The sequence below is a fragment of the Lithobates pipiens genome, unplaced genomic scaffold, assembly GCF_037356315.1.
Source record: "Lithobates pipiens isolate NorthernLeopardFrog02 unplaced genomic scaffold, aLitPip1_a1.2 Scaffold_23, whole genome shotgun sequence".
NCBI classification, from domain to species: domain Eukaryota; kingdom Metazoa; phylum Chordata; class Amphibia; order Anura; family Ranidae; genus Lithobates; species Lithobates pipiens.
Genome location: NW_027507785.1, coordinates 250,102,292 through 250,121,593, shown reverse-complemented (window position 1 = coordinate 250,121,593; position 19,302 = coordinate 250,102,292). Strand labels below are relative to the sequence as shown.

The 19,302-nt window shown below is 40.2% G+C and overlaps 2 protein-coding genes across 4 annotated transcripts in view; both read right to left on the bottom strand.

Annotated features, from left to right (window-relative positions):
• Positions 1-3,951: 3,951 nt before the first annotated feature.
• Positions 3,952-19,302, bottom strand: part of LOC143928251 (dimethylaniline monooxygenase [N-oxide-forming] 2-like) — a 156,739-nt gene continuing 141,388 nt past the window's right edge. For all 3 annotated transcript variants that reach the window (XM_077453014.1, XM_077453013.1, XM_077453012.1), the window contains one exon: positions 3,952-9,566. In XM_077453014.1, the coding sequence (XP_077309140.1) occupies positions 9,221-9,566 (346 nt within the window). In that variant the 3' untranslated portion in view covers positions 3,952-9,220. The remainder of the gene's footprint in view (positions 9,567-19,302) is intronic.
• Positions 13,651-19,091, bottom strand: LOC143926781 (uncharacterized). Its single transcript, XM_077450827.1, has 2 exons — positions 17,456-19,091; positions 13,651-14,252 (listed from the first exon to the last, which is right to left on the bottom strand). The coding sequence occupies exons 1-2, from the start codon at positions 18,321-18,323 to the stop codon at positions 13,651-13,653; spliced, it is 1,470 nt and encodes a 489-aa protein (XP_077306953.1). The 5' UTR covers positions 18,324-19,091.

Genomic DNA, 19,302 nt, shown 5'->3' with positions numbered 1-19,302 from the left:
TTGCAAAGTATGTAAGATTTTTTATCTGTAAAAACGTAATAAAAAACTATTTAAAATTAAAAAATCAAGCTCTCCTTAAACGAACAATCAACTAAATGCTAAAACCAACAGATACTATTCTGTTCCTTGACCTCTCTGCTGCCTTTGGACCACCCCATCCTCCTCAAAGAACTCCACTCCTTTGGTCTCCATGAATGTACTCTTCACTGGTTCTCATCCTACCACATCTCCCAGTACACCTTCAGTGTCACTCACAACTCTACTTATTTTTCTCCTCTTCCGTTTTCTGTCAGGGTCCCCCAAGATTCTGTTCTTGGATCTCTCCTATTCTCAATCTACACCTCCTCCCTGGGTCAGTTGATTGCCTCCCATGGCTTTCAATACCATTTCTACCCCGATGACAGGTAAATCTCTCAATTTACTAACAGACATATCAGCCTGGATGTCACACCATTTCCTCGAACTCACTCTGTCCAAAACTGAGCTTATAATATTTCCTCTGCCACATTCCTCTCCCCCTGATTTCTCTGTCAAAATCAATGGCTCAACTATCAACCTGTCCCCCCATGCCATGGTCTTTGTTGTAATCCTGGACTCTGAACTATCCTTTTGGCCCCGCATCCAATCACTATCCAAAGCTTGCCGCCTCAAGCTCTGCAACACCTCCAAGATGTACTCCTTCCTAACCAATGACACCACAAAGCTTCTAATTCAATCACTGGTCATCTCTCACCTCAACTACTGCAACTCCTTCTCATTAGCTTACCCTCACATAGGCTATCCCCCCCTAAAGTCCATCATGAATGCTGCTTCCAGACTCATCCACCTTACAAACCATTCAGTGTCTGCTATCCGTCTCTGCCAATCCCTCCTCTGGCCACCACTCACCCAACAAATTAAATTCAAGATACTAACAATAACTTATAAAGCCATCCCTAACTCTGTCCCCAGCTACATCCATCACTAATCTAGTCTCAAAATACCAACCAAAACGTTCTCTTCATTCCTCCCAAGATCTCCTGCTCTCTAGCTCCCTTATAGACCTTTATATATTTAGGCAAGCATTTACACAATATACTTTTTACATACATTGTGTCTCTTTATTTTTGTCATAACTTTTTTCTTCATTATAGGATCTTTTTCATGGGCCTCAGTTGGTCGCTTTTCATGTCCCATAAGTAGTGAAGAGTTTTGGGCTTTATACTGCATTATTTTCCATACTGGGTCTCCAAAAGGCGATGGCGGTCTCCTGTGGCCATTGTGTTATCTTTGATGTTATTTTTAATCTTATGGAGTGCGCTATAAGCATCTGATGGTTGCAATTGTAAGTTGTCTATTTAACAGATTTTTGGAATACAACATAATTTGCTAATGACATGTATAGGCATTTGATTGTTTGTACTTACCTTATAAAGTCTTTATATCCTGTCTACCCCTGAGGAAGGATTATCTCTTGCAGACTCTGATACACATCGGGTGAAGGATTCAACTCGCTGCCATCTATTTCAACTACTTGTGAAATCAGTTATGGTTGATATGTACACTCCATGATTCATGTTTTTACCTTTGTATTTTCTTAATAAATAAATGATTATCTTTATCCAATTTTTGACTACTATTTGAGTGCCATTAAAGTCCTACCCCAAGGGGAATCATTTTCTTTTTGTATCTGTCTACCTGGATGTTGGCAGTGCGAAACAATCACTGCTATCTCTCTTTTGCTCTCTAACTCCCTTGTCACCTCATCCCATGCTTGCCTCCAAGACTTCTCCAGAGCCTCTCCCATCCTCTAGAATTCTCTACCCCAATCTGTCAGCCTATTTTCTACTCTGTCCACTTTTAGACGATCCCTGAAAACATCTCTTTAGAGAAGCCTATCCCCCCACCTAACAACAGTACATTTATTTTCTCCATCAGCCCATCGCCCACAGTTATTAATTATCTTTTGTATGTCTTGGATTCTGATTCCTACTGTATTAAATTGTATTGTAATTGTACTGTCTGCCCTTTTGTTGAAAAGTATTCTGAAAATTTTGTGGATACCAATGATTTTTTTAAATAAAAAACATTAAAAATTGCCTCTTCATTAGAATAATGAATACCATATTTATCGGTGTATAACACGCACCTTCATTTCAAGAGGGAAGTTTATTTAAAAAATACTTTTTTTCCTGAAACAACTTTGAATTAAAATAAGGGTCAGTGCCCATCAATGCAGCCTGATTTGTGCCCATCTGCAGCCTCCCCATCTCCCATCCATGCAGTTTGATCAATGCCCATTTGCAGCCTCAATGCAGCCTGATCAATGCCCATCTGCAGCCCATCTCCCATCAATGCAGCCTGATTAATGCCCAATTGTAGCCTCAATGCTCATCTGCAACCTCATCATCACTCATCAATGCAGCCTGAAAAGTGCAGGAAATCATCTCCTGTTTATTCGACTCTCACTCGGCTCTCAGTCGGCAGTCATACATACAACCTGCCTCCACCATTGGCATTGGACCAGCTCCTGTTTTAGACAGAACACTGAACCAATGCCAGTGGCAGAGGCGGGACTGTGTGTATAACGTGAGAGCCGAGTGAGAGCCGAGTAAACAGGAGATGATGGCTCAGTGAATTATAACACGCACCCGTGATTGATTTGCCCCCTATTTTCGAGGGGAAAATGTGCGTGTTATACGCCGATAAATATGGTACATATTTAATACATTTAATATAATAAATAAATTATATTATTATTATTATTATATATAAATAATATTATATATATATATATATATATATATATATATATATATATATATATATATATATATATATATATATATATATATACATATACATATATATATACATATATATATATATATATATATATATATATATAAAATATATTATATTATATTATATTATAATTAATTATAATATATAAATATTATTATATTATATTATTATTATTATAAATTATTATAAAAATATAATAAAACACATAATATATAATAATATAATTTTATTGTTTTAAAGCAAGTGCATGTATATATATAATATGATTTCCATATTATCACATTATTGAGCACTTTCACAATATATTAAAATGATACTAAACAGAGAAATGTTAATTGCATATCACAAGTCTGTATATTGTTTTTTCTATTCCTGCAGTGCTGGATGACCTTTCGCATGATCTTTCCCTGTTCTTTGGCATCTGCAGGTAAAGATCTTTGGGAGGGGCTTCCATTATTTTGCTGATGTATGCTTTCTACAGTACAAGTCTGTGTCTGTACAACCCTGATTGGTGCTGTGTCAGGCATATGACAAAAAAAAAGAACAGTTTAAAAAGAGCAATGCTAATTAGAATAGCCCCTTCCCGTCAAGCGTACGCAGATGTGCGTACTCGGCTTTTGGGGGTTATACCGGGATAATGCCTGCAGCTGTAGGTATCAACCCAGTACCGTTGTTTAGAGCGGGCATTTGGCTTTCCAGGGATAACAACTGATGTGGCTAAAAGCTGCTCGATTGTTATCCTGGAGGAGTGGGAGGGGACGTTGCCCCCCTTCCCGCCGTGTCCCGCCACTCTTCCCGGGCCTTCCGTCCCACCGGGATGCCCGATCGAAGATCTGCTGCTTCCAGCAGCTAGTGACAGACTGGAATGAAGCCGGAAAAGGCTTTGTTCCAGTCTCCTGGATGTAAACACGGAAGCGACGTCACAACGTCACTTCCTGTTTACTCGGCTGCCAAATGCGCTGGATTTAAAAAAATATACATTATTCAGATACACCGTTTTCAGTGATCTGAATACTTTGAAGTGCAAAGGAGGGATTGGAGGTCTTTTAGACCCCAGCTCCCTCCATAAAGAGTACCTGTCACCACATACTACTGTCACAAGGGATATAAACACCAAATGTCAGAAATAGGCTTAGTCATGAAAGGGTTAAAAATAACAAATAACCATTTTACAGCTTTCAGTAAATCTTTATTGAACATCATATGTGTATTTTTGTGCAATAATATGGTGTAGGGGGGAGCCAAAGAAGATTGACACAAGTTTTAATTGTGTTTCCTACTTTACAAGTAATTAGCGATTGCATTAGATATATTTAATACTGATTAATATTAAAAATAAGCATTTTTGTGAGTTTCTTAGTGAATGTAATCAATCAGTGTATTAGATACCACCCAACGGCAGAATAGCACGCCTGCGCAAACTGACATACCTGTACCTGTTTCCACAAAAGCAGGATAGCCGGACCACGCGTGCTGTGGGAGTGTTCCCATGGGTCCTGTGGACTTGATGTCTGCCGGCGGCCCGCGATTACGGCGAGGAGAGGCAGAACAGGAAACAAGGCATTTCCCTGTTCTGTCTAGTAACATGACAGAGATCTACTTTCCCTGTTATCAGGAACATCGATCTCTGTCATGTCAGTGGTAGCCCATCCCCCCTACAGTTAGAACATGCTGAGGGAATACACATAACCCCTTGATCACCCCCTATTGTTTAACTCCTTCCCTGCCAGTGACATTTAGACCCCTTTCACACCACACCGCCCATTGAGTCGGCGGTAAAACCCTGCTATTTTTAGCGGCGTTTTACCGCTAGATTTGCAGCGGATTTGCGGCGCATTTCGGCCGCTAGCGGGCGCTTTTACCCCCCACTAGCGGCCACGAAAGGGTTAAAACCTCCGGCAATACGCCGCAATGATTTCAATGGGGAACAGCGGTGGAGGAGCGGTAAACACACCGCTCCTTCACCGCTCCAAAGAAGCAGCTGGCAGGACTTTTTTCTGACGTCCTGCCAGTGCACCGCTGTAGTGTGAAAGCCCTCGGGGCTTTCACACTACACACAATGGTGCAGCTTCTTTAGGGCGGATTGCAGGCACTATTTCTAATGCTATAGCGCCTGCAAAACGCCTTGGTGTGAAAGGGGTATAATATAGTAATCAGTGGCTATTATTAGCTCTGATCGCTGTTTAAATGTCAATAGTCCCAAAATAGTGTCAAAAGTGTCAGATGTGTCTGCCGCAATGTCGCAGTCTCGATAAAAATCGCAGATCACCGCTATCGCTAAATAAAAAAAATGTAATAACAAAAATGCCATAAATCTATCCCCTATTTTGCAGACGTTATAACTTTTGCACAAACCAATCAATATACACTTTTTTTTTTAGGCGATTTTTTTTTAAACAAAAATATGTAGAGGAATATATATCATAAACTGAGGAAGAAATTCATTTTTTTTATATATATTTTTGTGGATATTTATTATAGCATAAAGTAAAAAAAAGATGTTTTTTGTTCAAATTTGTCAGTCTTTTTTTGTTTAGAGTGCAAACAATAAAAACCACAGAGGTGATCAAATACCACCAAAAGAAAGCTTTATTTGTGCGGGAAAAAACGGGCAAATTTAATTTGCACGTCCGCACAATTGTCACTTAAAACGACACAGTGCTAAATTGTAAAAAGTGCTCTGGTCAAGAAGGGGGTAAAATCTTCCTGGGCTGAAGTGGTTAAGAGCTTAGAGGGGAACTGAAAGGGACAACTTAAGGCAGGATCAACCAGGGCTATTTCACTCTACACAAAATAAATGCTTTAGTGGCTTTGTCAGTATGAATACTGTTATATAGCATGTCATGAGAGTTTTTTTATAATCTAGATTTACTAACATTTTAATTAAAATACTAAAATAACAATTCAAGCTGGTCCCCTGGGAACATCAGTTATTAAATATCTTTGTAGGGCAATCCATAAATTATCTGATAAAGACAGCAATATTTATATATAAAGGAATTGCGCAATCTGACACATATCACCATATAAACTTCCAAATCATTGTGAAAAACCAGAAGAAGTGATAAACAATCAACCAACCAGTGAAAAAAGAAGAAACCTTGATTTCAAAGTCCAATTTTTTTTAAATGAACCCCTTCAGATCTGCCCTATAGCCAAATAATGGCTACAGCGCAGATCTGCTTTGCCGGGAGGCCCTCAATAGATGTCCTCCCCTTTTCACTCCCCCCTGAAGACCCCTGAAGACCCCGATGACTCAATGAGACTCGGGTGATCACAGATCAGAGATCCCAACCCCTTACCAGGTGATCAGCTGTCAGCCAATAACAGCTGATCACATAATGTAAACAGAAGATCGTTAATCGTTTTTTTTTCTTCTCATGCTGACGTGAGGAGAAAAAAAGCTGATCACCAGCTTCTGTTGAAGGGATATCGGTCCCAAACAGGAAGAGGCGAAGCCGCCTCATATGTGCCCACCAATACCGCCTGCCAATATATAAGTGCCAGCAATCAGTGCCACCTATCAATGCCCATGAGTGCCACCTATCAATGCCCACCAGTGGTGCCAATCAGTGCCTCATTAGTGCCACCTAGCAGTGCTGCCTATCAGTGTCACCTACCAGTGCCAATCAGTGCCCATCACTGCCACCCATGAGTGCCCATCACTGCTATCCATCAGTGGCAGCTATCAGCATCACCTATTAGTGCCCTTCAGTGCCACCCATCAGTGACATCCATTGGTGCCACCTCTGTGCCCACTAATGCTACCTATCAGTGCCCACCAGTGCCACCTCATCAGTGCCCATCAATGCAGCCTATCAGTACCCATCAGTGCAGCTTATCAGTGACCATCAGTGTAGCCTCATCAACGTACATCAATGAAGGAGAAAAATTACCTGTTTGCAACATTTATTAACAAAATATAAAACGGTTTTGTTTTTTTATTTTTATTTTATTTGGTCTTTTTTAACCACTTACAGACCGGACCATTTTGCTAGTCAAAGACCAGACCACTTTTTGCGATTCGGCACTGCGTCCCTTTAACTGACAATTGCGCGGTCGTGCAACGTGGCTCCTAAACAAAATTGACGTCCTTCTTTTCCCACAAATAGAGCTTTCTTTTGGTGGTATTTGATCACCCCTGCGGTTTTTATTTTTTGCGCTATAAACAAAAATAGAGCGACAATTTTGAAAAAAATGCATTATTTTTACTTTTTGTCATAATAAATATCCCCCAAAAATATATAAAAAAACGTTTTTTTCCCTCAGTTTAGGCCGATACGTATTCTTCTACATATTTTTGGTAAAAAAAATCGCAATATGCGATTATTGATTGGTTTGCGCAAAAGTTATAGCGTTTACAAAATAGGGATAGTTTTATGGCATTTTTATTAATAATTGTTTATTATTATTTTTTTTACTAGTAATGGCGGCGATCAGCGATTTGTATTGTGACTGCGATATTGCGGCAGGCACATCAGACATTTTTGACACATTTTTGGGACCATTGTCAGTTATACAGCAATCACTGCTATATAATCGCAGTGATTCCTGTGTAAATGACACTGGCAGTGAAGGGGTTAACCAGTGAGTGGCAGTGTAGGGGTTAAGTGTTCCTAGGGGTGTGTTACTAACTGTGTGGGGGCTGGGCTTTCATTTAGTGAACACTGATCTCTGCTCCAATCACATGGAGGCTACTTCAAATGCCAGTGGCATAGTGCCACACAGCGCTGTTTTTCATCACGGGAGTCTGTAGGCACAATGTTGTTAAATTGAGCAAGATAGGCAGACTTATTCAAATGGTTCAGAAGCAATGCTGTGGGATTGAGTATGCCACCCACAAAGTGTTTTTTTTTTTTTTTGCAAGGCCATCTACTTGTCATTTTGCCCCCAGCTGGAGCAGTGACAGTGTATTTCACTCATACCTTATTTTTGCAATTTTTCAGCTGAATCTTTGAACTATACAAATGTATTCATGATTATGAGTAAGTAGAGCTATTTTATATTGTATCCCTGTCATTATTCTACTATGGTCTGAGTTATTTATACATGAGGTGAGCATTGAGTGAAACATTGGTATAGAAAGGCCTGGGAGCAGGTGGACTGCAAGGGAGCTGTCAGAAGGCCTGCATGACAGTGTAATAAGGGACAGGCAGGGGTTAAATTGGAAATGCTTGGGGCAGTGGTCAGTGAGTCATGGATGGGAGGGGTATAGTTTATTTAAGGGGGAGGGTTTTTTTCCCGGGCTAAGCAGAAGCAGCTAGTGACTGAGGTATGAAGATTCCCATCTGCCCTCCCTACGTTATGCGTTCATCTAATAATTATTTATTTGTAGGTGCTGGGTGAGGACTTTGTTATGGCAGCAGTGGAGTGGCGGTAGTGGTGGTCTTTCTGGGTTGGTAACTGACCCATGGAGATGGAAATATCGGGGGACACCGAGGTGGTATAGGCTCCCCCCCTTTTTGGTGTACAGTTAACGCGGGTTAACTGAAATGGTATGGTGACACTGCGGTTAAGAGTAGTCTTTGGGCTGGTTATCACGGCCATAGGCCTAGTATGGTAATAAGTTCATTGGGGAAGTGCCTTCAAAGACCACCAGGGGGAGATACTGAAGTTTGGGTTTGTTGTTGGTTATAATGTTAATTTATATATTTGTGAATAAATGGCTGCTGTGGCCGGTTTATACTCCAATTAAAGTGTGGCATCGTCATTTTAAGTTAAGTTATAAAGGGGGTTCTTGGAGTAGATTGGGCAGCAGTCTGGGTAAAGGGCGAGACATCTTATTTACACTGGTCATGCTTTTTAAACCAGAGGATTGCCTTAGTTCAGTTAAAGTGGTTGTAAAATCTACTCCTATTATCCATTCTCGTATGTGGCAATAGTAATGGGAGTCTGTTTTTTTTTTCAAAATATTCTCTAAGCACCTTTAGATAGGAGCTCTTCTGTGCGGTCACATGGTTCAGTCTGCTCTCACTCCAGAGCAGAGGGACTTCAGGGGAATAGGCAGTTATTCCTCTCTCACTCTGCCAGGGAATAGTGGTTGGCTAACCACAAGACTACGGAAATGTTAGGCAGAGAGGGATGGGGGAGATGCAGAGACACTGAGGAAAGAGCTGGATGACAGAGGCATGTAATCTGACCACGCTATCATGGATCAGCAGCCATGATAAACATGGTCAGTTTAAACAGGGGTACACAGGAACAGGCAGGATCCACCAGGTATTGTACAACATAGAAAGGGATAATTGTCATGGCAAAAGCACTGTGCTATATCTCATTCCTTAAAGGGACAAGAACATTTTTTTTAGGGTTATAACCACTTTAAGTTTCTGTCAGAATTGGTGTGCTTAATGAGTATGTGTTTTCTTAAAATAAAATTGAGCTAAAACCATTAGAGTGCACATGCTTCCTGAGGAAGCAGCAGTGGTAATGCATTTCAGTCTTTTAGCCAAAAAGCTGCAAAAAGAGTCACAAAGCAAAAAAACAATAGCATAAATGAAGTCAGGGGAGATTTAGAATTCCTCTTCGGCACTCGTGTGCTTAGTGGCTTTTCAATTCGGTCCCACTGGGTAAGAATGGCTTCTCGAGCTCCATCCCACTTCGCTGGGCCACTTAGACGAAAATGGTAAGAATTGAAGGTTCCAAAGACAAGCTTAGCAGCCAAAACAGGATCTGTTAGGAGCAGTTTCAATATATTTGGCATTACACCAATATCTGAAGCAAGATCTTCAATGTACGTCACATAATCTGTTCTTCGAAAATTATTTTTAGATGTTGCAAACCTTAATGGATAAAAAGGAGTAATTTTATTGGCATTATTTATTTAAATGTTTTTTGTTACTGACATAGACTATATTATGTGATGTATGGCATTATCTCACTTAGTATGTGACAGTCTTTGTTCATAGAACATGGGAGATAGAGTGCAATTATTTAGGCAATATTTAAAGCCCAACTTAAGGCTAACTTTTTTAAATGGTACCCGAAAAGGTTACAAAACAATTTTAGATAAACGCCTTGGCTGCATTACTCACCTCTTTTATAGCACAATCCCTCCCAATTCTTTTGGCCACTAGGTGTCTTCAGTTTTCCAAGTTGAATGATGCCCTGGGAGTGCAGAGCATTATGGGGATATTACCACAGGGCCTTGCACTCACATGCAATGAAGTTAAGAGCCACAATAACCTTTTCAAATCGGTGCTACTCTGTAAAATTGAGGACTGGCCAACACCAGAGAGGAAGTGAATAGAAAAAGGACCCTGTGTGTCATGTGACATACCTATATATATATATATATATATATATATATATATATATATATATAAGGAAGGTAAATAGTAGTGCTACAGATAGTAATAACACTAATATGAAACCCCTCAGGGTTAAAAAACTAATATAAAACCCCTCAGGGTTAAAACGACATCCTATCAGATAGAAGTCCAAAGATAGCTATAATATGTGGAGGAAATAGGCTCCAAATAGTGGGATACCATATATAAAATTTTAGTAAAACATAGCATTTTCATCACCAGCCTAATAGTAGTGCACTTACCAGAAGGCAATACGACTCTCACATTGGTATATTTCAAATCCCAAGATGAAGTCGGTATAGACGTGGCTGTACAGCAACCAGAAGTGACGATCATGTACCGCCAGAAGTGAGGTTCCAAGTGTTTTGACGAGTAGGTCCAGCACAATTTGAAATATTTGTTATGCTCTCCGCGACATGATATCTCTGGCATTGTACACAATACCAATGCGAGAGTGAGACTCATATTGCCTTCTGGTAAGTGCACTGCCGTTAGGCTGGTGATGTAATGCTATGTTTTAATAACATTTTATATACGGTATCACACTATTTAGAGCTAATTTCCATCACATATTACAGCTATCTTTGGACTTCTATTTAATGGGATGTCGTTTTAACCCTGAGGGATGGTTTCTGTATTTGCCAAAACGCCAGAGCGAGACAATATTAGCTGGTGAGTGTACACCTGATTGAGGAAGCGATGCCACGTTTACTCACATGGTGTGGTGACAGCTGGAGCTCAGCAACGAAGTGTTGGATTATCACACTGCTCATGGACTATTAATTGACTCTCTCTACATCCTATCACTGTGGGTTTGTATATGAGTGTTATTACTTAGGCTTCTGCAATCCGTTTCGTAACAAATCGAAATTCGGCCAAATTTTGCATCTTTCGGACATTCGGATGCATCCGAATGCCCGAATAAAAAAATAACGAATAACACCCTACTTTATTTCTTAGACTAATACAGACGTTCCCTTAATTAGACCGTTCCAATGTGACCTGTTAAACGCATTACGACAGCTGTTGGGAAGGAATGGCAAGAGATGTTTATTACATGATAGCGGGAGGTTTAACCTTCCCATGTTGTGAGTAGGTTCTGCATCGGAATTTCAGCATGGAAATACGTCATACTCAGACGCAGATCAATTGTACTATGTTCAAATATGTATAACGTGTTGGACTGTACTGTTTTTGCACGCACGTTACGTGCCCTGTTATTGTAACCATTCTCTTTTCCTAATAAAAATTTTGAATGGAAAAAAAAAAAATAAAAATAAAAAAAAAATAACGAATAACAACGAATACGAAAGAAATATAACGAATGAATTCAAATGAATTTGACATGATTTGGTAATTCTTTAAAGATCTAATGAAACAAAAGGTCAACTCAAAGTAAATCTTATAGTCCAATCAGCTAATTAATTTTGTGCCGGAGGATAGTTTACTGGCAAAGTGCATTCCTGAGTTAGAAGGGTGTTGTATTGTATTATATTATATATATATATATATATATATATATATATATATATATATATATATATATATATATATATATATATATATTATTGTTTTAAATGTCTTTCTTGTCATAGTGGCTGCCATATATCTCAATATCCAATAGTCAATCTATTTTTATTGACTAACTCTGTGGTACTGTGTGTTGTTGGTGGCGCATTTTAAGATCTTATTACTGTTGTTTGTGTCATGTGACTTGCCTGAAGACTTCTAAACAATTAAAGTATACAATAATTAGTTGCAAAAAAACATGGGAGTCACAACAGGGAAAGGAGGAATACTCAGAACTGGGAGAATTAAATATTGCATTTTATTTTTAAATCTCAAACCAGCAGGTAGATCTCTATACTCCTTTTAACACACTTAGCAGGCTACCTTTATAGCCCAACTTCAATGAAAACTTTTTATTTTCATTTAGTAGATGTGCTCTGTCAGGACAGGAAGTGAAGGGAAATTTCTGCAGAAGAGGCACACATTTTTCTTTCTTGTGAAGAGTGAGGAAGGTTAAAAATGTCTGCATTTTTTTATTTATTTTTTGCTGTCTGCGGCTGCCTGTTCTGCTGACAACTGCTGCCCTCTGTTGTGCAGGCATCACAAGAACAGGAAGTGTGGGGAAATCATCTTTCTCACGTTATGTAAACAAAAAACGTGGCTGCAGTTAGGCTCGGTTCACACAGGAGGCGGCACGACGCGGCACGACTTGCAGCGTCGTGACCTGCCGAGACCTCAGCGGCGACTTGCAAAATGACTTCTGTATAGAAGTCAATGCAAGTCGCCCGAAGTCATGCCAAAAGTAGTACAGGAACCTTTTTTCTAAGTCGGAGCGACTTGAGTCGCTCCTCTTAGAACGGTTCCGTAGTACAGAACGGGGGCGACTTGTCAGGTCGCGGCGCGGCAAGTCGTGCCGCGTCGTGCCGCCTCCTGTGTGAACCGAGCCTTAGGCTATAATTTACAGAGTTCTATATACAACATTATGTTTGTGCTATTGAACTGAATGAGTGACTCCCCCCTCTTCCTTCCTGCTCTATTGTTCCCCTATAATGACATCTGTTACACCAGTGTCATGGGAATTAAAAAAATAAAGACAGTAAGTATATATACATTAGGCATAGAAAATAATCTTTACCTTTAAAATAATAAAATTTTGTTGCTTTGCAGCCTGAAATTAAGACAGAGTTTTTGTTATATCCAGTTTTATGGGACTAGAGGACAAATTTAATTTCTTAATGACTTTAAATAAAATAAAGCTAATAACTCACATCTGTGGTATGAATGGCCGCGGCCCTTTATTTTATTGGCATGACGATATACATATTAGCCAACTTAACATTGAAAATATGCACACATTGACGATATAACCTTTATAATCATCTTTGGATTATAAAATACCAAAAAAGGTTCAGCTTTGAAAGCTCGAACCCATAAAGTAATAACAAAACACTATACCAACAATGAAAAATAAAAGATGGCTACCAAGTAAAAACGGGGGAGGGAAGGGGAGGACCGCGACATTGGGAGGGGAGGGCGGGCGCCTTTTTCTTCTGCTGCAACCGTCGTTCTGAAGAAATTCGTTGGTCGTTTTCCTTTTATAACCTTCTGTTTATTTTCATAGGTTCGTTGGGTCACCTGATGTAACTGTAGAATATTCTGGAGGATTGATCAGGTGACCAGGTAAGTAACCAATTAATTACTGTTAAAAAATCTAACTGAAATTCCCTTGTCCCTATTCCCATATGTAGGGGGCGCTAGTATGCTCCCCCTACTCTCATGGGACTAGAGGACAAATTTAATTTCTTAATGACTTTAAATAAAATAAAGCTAATAACTCACATCTGTGGTATGAATGGCCGCGGCCCTTTATTTTATTGGCATGACGATATACATATTAGCCAACTTAACATTGAAAATATGCACACATTGACGATATAACCTTTATAATCATCTTTGGATTATAAAATACCAAAAAAGGTTCAGCTTTGAAAGCTCGAACCCATAAAGTAATAACAAAACACTATACCACACGCCAGGCTCCTTAAACTCAAGGAGCCTGGCACCCCACCCGGGCCACGGCCAATTCAATACAAGCAATAAAATCCAAATGAAAAATATCATTGCCAATAGCAGATAAATGCACCTGATCTGAACGATATAAACCAGGCAAACCACCCTCCAAATCGACATGACGGAAGGACAGTCCATTTATCAAAGGCATAAATTTCTCAAGAAATCTATTTACACGTCTACGAATTTTTTCCAAAAAGAAATGCGTTGGATCAACCAACCATTTTAACCGAGGGATAATTTCAGAAAAAAAAAAAAAAACTAAAACAGACGATGGCAGAATATCGTGAAGATGAGTAAGATCTGTTTTCATTTGCGCAACCAGATCTAAAGTTTTAACAAAACCTAAATCATTACCAGCTACATGTAAAATAATAATAGAAGGTTGAGGGTGAGAAGAAAGCCGAGCACAAATCGATAACTGAAGTTCAAACCACGACATTCCTCTGCATCCAAACCAAAGTACTTTATAGGAGGAATCATCAAGACCTAGGTTGAGGCCGTAGTAGCGCAATGAAGCTCTGGTTTCAGCCCAGAAAACGAACGAATGTCCGATTATCCACACCACACAAGGAGCCCCTACAAAGCAGAAAAACATAAATTAGGTCTCACATAAGATTTGAAACAGTTAGACTGCCAACCACCCAAACTTTTAATTTCAGTGGAAGAAAAACCCAGCGCAGCTGCTTCAGTTGCCGCTCCGATGCGAAAGGAATGGGTGGTAGTTTTCAAATGCTGCAATCCCAAAAATATCAGGCATTTTTTCAAAATAACCCTGAACTGGTATTGTGTAAGTGGGATGCCAGAAACATGTACCAAAAGAAGGCTACCGTGTAGTGGACGTAACAATAAAAATTTTGACAACAAAGAGAAGACGCAAAGAGGGGAATCGCTCATTTTATGAATTACAATCCAGCGACCCTTCCCCAACTGGTCAGTTTTGCTGAAGCGTAATAAAATTTTTACGTGATCCTCCTTCATAAAAACATCGGACAACAACAAACCTCCTGAAGCAGAAGAAGATTTAGGCAACAATTCGGAAATGCGAAATGCACCGAAAAAAACAAAGGCAAAAGGAAACTTGCAGAAGAATGGATTCATAATCCGAAAAACAAATGACAGAGGACGCAACCAAGAGACGTTGCAAAATGATCGAAGTAATAGGAACTCTATCATCAACTCGGAAGTGCAACTTGCGATATCCTTTAAGAGCCTGAACGACTGAAAATAATGAGTGCAAGGAGGCCACCCTCCCATCTTATTAAAAAAGGAAACGCCTGCTAAAATTTTAACGATATGAGAATATGAATAAGAATGAAGCATCATAAATTCAACAAAGGCTAAAACCAAGGCTTCAGAAAAATGATTCACATCAACGAGTTTAGAGTTTAAAAAGGAACACCAAAGTGACCACGCGGCGTTGTATTGCGCCCGCGTGGAAGGTGCCAAAGAATTGGAAATGGACGAAACTACGGAGGGCAAACCACTGACCACAACGCTTCCGTGCAAGGACAACCAATTGGATCCGCTTCGGGTACCAAACTGCGAAATCGATCGAGCTGAAAACGTGACAAAGAATCAGCAATTAAATTAATATTACCTGGAATATACTTGACCTTAATCCATAAATTGAAATTCAAACAATAAAAAACTAACTTCCTCAAAACTGCTAACACTGGTAACGATTTAGATGTCAAACAATTTACTGCATATTCAACGCCCTTGTTATCAGAGTGAAAGAGAATGCGACAATTCCTAAGTCGATCGCCCCAAAGATCAAGGGCCACCAAAATAGGAAAAATTTCAAGCAAAACTATATTTTTGGTAAGACCCTGCTCGACCCAAGAAGTAGGCCAAAAAGCCATAGACCAGTGACCCTGTCAAAAAGCGCCGTAACCAATCGAACCAGCCGCATCAGTACAAAGTGAAATAGCTGAAGAGTCCCAAAACGGGGCTTGCCAAATTGAACAACCATTATAGGTAGATAAAAATCGATCCCAAACCAATAGATCCGAGATCAGCTCAGAGGAGAGACGAACAAAATGAAACGGCGACTTATAATCCGCTAAGACTTTGTAGAGCCTTTTAGAAAAAAACACGACCCATAGGAATTATGCGAGTGGCGAAGGCAAGCATTCCCAACAGAGATTGCAACGTTTTCACTGTGACCTTTCGTGTAGATACAACCAAGGAAACCAACTGACGCAACTTAACAAGTTTTTCAGAAGGGAGGCGACATTCCATCAAAAAAGTATCAATAGTAATCCCCAAAAATTCCAGACAGGTAGTGGGCCACACAGTCTTTTCCATCGCCCGGGGAATACCAAAACGTGCACATAAAACACGGAATTCACTAAACAAATAAAAACAATGTAAAGAATCAGCGGGACCAAAAAATTAAAAATCGTCCAAGTAATGAATAATATTAGTGGAATTAGCTTGAAACGAAACCGCCCATTCAAGGAAAGAAGCAAAAGCTTCAAAATATTTACAAGACAATGAACAACCCATCGGAAGGCTTTTATCGAAATAAAACGCACCCTCAAAGCAAAAACCCAAGGAGCTGTATGCAGAGCGATGAATAGGCAGTAAACGAAAAGCTGACTTGATGTCCGCCTTTGCTAGCAAAGCGGATTGACCAAACATACGAATCCTAGAAACCGCATCGTCAAATGAAGAATACGTAACAGAACTATCAAGAGGATCGATACTATCATTCAACGAAGCGCCCAGAGGGTACGAAAGATGATGTATCAAACGAAAACTACCCTTATCTTTTTTATGTATTAAACCAAGAGGGGACACTCTAAAATTCATAAAGGGCGGGGAAGAAAACGGCCCTGCCACACGGCCTTCGCGGACTTCTTAACTTATTTTTTCCGCAACTACCCCTTGAAAACGCTTAACAGAAGGAAGATTTTCATGACTAGCTTCACTGGAGTTGCCGCCAGTACGAAAATTATCCCGCACATTAGATGGGACATTAGTAGCCGATTTTTTAAAACAACTAAAAGACGGGTGATTACCAGAACATATGGCACATTCGTGTTTGTAACGGCAAGAATTAGGCCATTTACATTGTCCTTCATTAAATCCGAAACAGAGACCTTTCCTGAAAGGAGCCGGTTGCAAAGATGGAGAAGGAAGCAATTGTTTCTTAGGAATCAAGAGATTGAGCCACAAACCAACATCCTTGGAACCCCATTTCTAATTTTTATGGATCGCCAACTTTTGACGGAACGATTCATCATAATAGAACCATGCAAGACCAGAAATTTTTTTTTTTTTTTTTTTTAAAAGCTTCAAGAATAATCTCAACATGTTGAAACATTCCACAACACAATTCAGGGTGTTTTTCACCCATAACGCTCGCAAAAATGCAAAAGGCTTGAAGCCAGTTATTAAAAGAACGAGGAGCCGATTTGCGTCTGTCATCTTCAGATCCTTTCTTTTCTAAACGGTTCTCTTTAAAAGAAGGGAGAAGGGAAAGAATATCAACATAATCACCTTTCCAGATTTTCTCTTTAACAGTTGCTAACAAATGAAAACCAAGAGGTGACAACTCGCAAACCAATGCTTCTTTAAAGCAACTCTCAGGGATTGAAGGAACCGATAACTGAGTAATAGCCGGCGCAGAAAACGCCGAAGGCAAAACTTCTGAATGCATAACATTTGAAATAGGTAAGAGTCAGAATTAACCGAAAAATTGTTAATGAAACGCTTAAAATAATCCGTAAAGGAATTAAACGAAGACAACAACGAACGTAATTGTTCAGACTCACCTCTATCCCCAGGCTGTACACCAGCCTGAGAAGATGCAGTCGTCAAAGACGAAACTTGTGCAGAACTTCCTGGCTGTACATCAGCAAGCGATGCAGAATTTGCTAATAAGTTATGCGATTCTGTAACAGAAGGAGTGGAATGAGAAACAGCAGATAAAGTATCAGGTAAGGGTAAAGAAACAGAAGGCAATATATTGCAAAATGAAGGAGATGGAACATTATGCACAGAATTATTCGGTAAAGGTGTAGTACCAATCAGATTAGCAGACGGCAATAAATCATCTTTATCAGCGAATGAATTATTAGTAAGCTGAACAGCTGATGAAATAACATTTTCCATCCCTTCAGCAACTTGCTCATTTACTCTCAAAGAATGCATATAAAAGTCATTATTAAAAGAAGAATTACAATGAAATTGGGAGCTATTATTGTTACCTTTAACTTTTGCTTTCTTCTTCACAGGCTGGTACCTGGATTCGATCCAGCGAACCGGCCTCTGTCTATTCCTCTGTGGACGTCCAGTGGCAACTGCGCATGCTCCAGCATCGCTTTCCGAAGTCTGCCTAGCAACAGATGACGCTGCAGTGGAGGAATCACTCATTGGCAGAGGAACCAAGAAGCCAGCTTCTGAGTTTCCGGAGGGGGGAATAATTTGATGCACAGGAGGAGGAGCCATAGGAGGAAGGGACTGTGAAGGAAGAGAGGACAGCTGAGCAACTGTATCCTCTGAAATTGAAAAAGATGGCGGCGGAACGGCGGAGGGGAGAGCCGAGGAAACAGGAGAAAGGCCCGGAATTATGGCATGGAAGGGAGGAGGCAACGCCGGAGAAAAAGCTGAAGACTGACCTGAGGACAAGCAGAATCGCATAATCGCATCAGAACTGCGGAGGGCAGAGCGGATGAAGAAGGAGGAAGACCTGGAACTACAGCCTGGAAAGGGGTAGACAAAGGAGGTGAAGAAGCCGTAGATGGGCCGGAAGACAAACAGAACTTCATCCAGGCATCACCATCCGGAGCAGAGGCCCTCTCCATTAGCTGACGCAGCAAAGAATGCAAGGCAGGTAAGAGAACGACGTAGGGGCGCCTTTTTCTTCTGCTGCAACCGTCGTTCTGAAGAAATTCGTTGGTCGTTTTCCTTTTATAACCTTCTGTTTATTTTCATAGGTTCGTTGGGTCACCTGATGTAACTGTAGAATATTCTGGAGGATTGATCAGGTGACCAGGTAAGTAACCAATTAATTACTGTTAAAAAATCTAACTGAAATTCCCTTGTCCCTATTCCCATATGTAGGGGGCGCTAGTATGCTCCCCCTACTCTCATTTTCTAGTGAAACTCATAGCACCAACATGTCAGGAACAAAAATTCAAAAACAGAATCGCTGAGTTGGAAAAAAGGATCACCCCCTTATATCAGTATTTTGTCGGGCCACCTTTTACTTTACAGCCTTCAGTGCCGGTTCACACTTGTGCGATGCAAGAACCCTGCAAATCCACTGTGGGTTCCCGCATCGCACCCGACATGCACGGCAGTTCACACTGCTATATGTGAACTGCTGGGGAGTGTCATTATATGTTAACGACACCCCCATTTCAGCTTGCGTATCACACTGCGAACTGACAGTTCGGACATGAATTGGATCGCAAATATGTGAACACAAATGCGATCCGATTCTGGTCCGAACAGAAAAAGGGTCCTGTGCGTGATTGGACCAAATGTGGTGCGACATCAGCCATACTATCTGTATGGCTGATATCGCACTGCACAGACATCGCATGTAATGTGAACAGCACTGCGCTGCGAATTACATGCAATTTCTGGCATCGCACAAGTGTGAACCGGCTCTTAG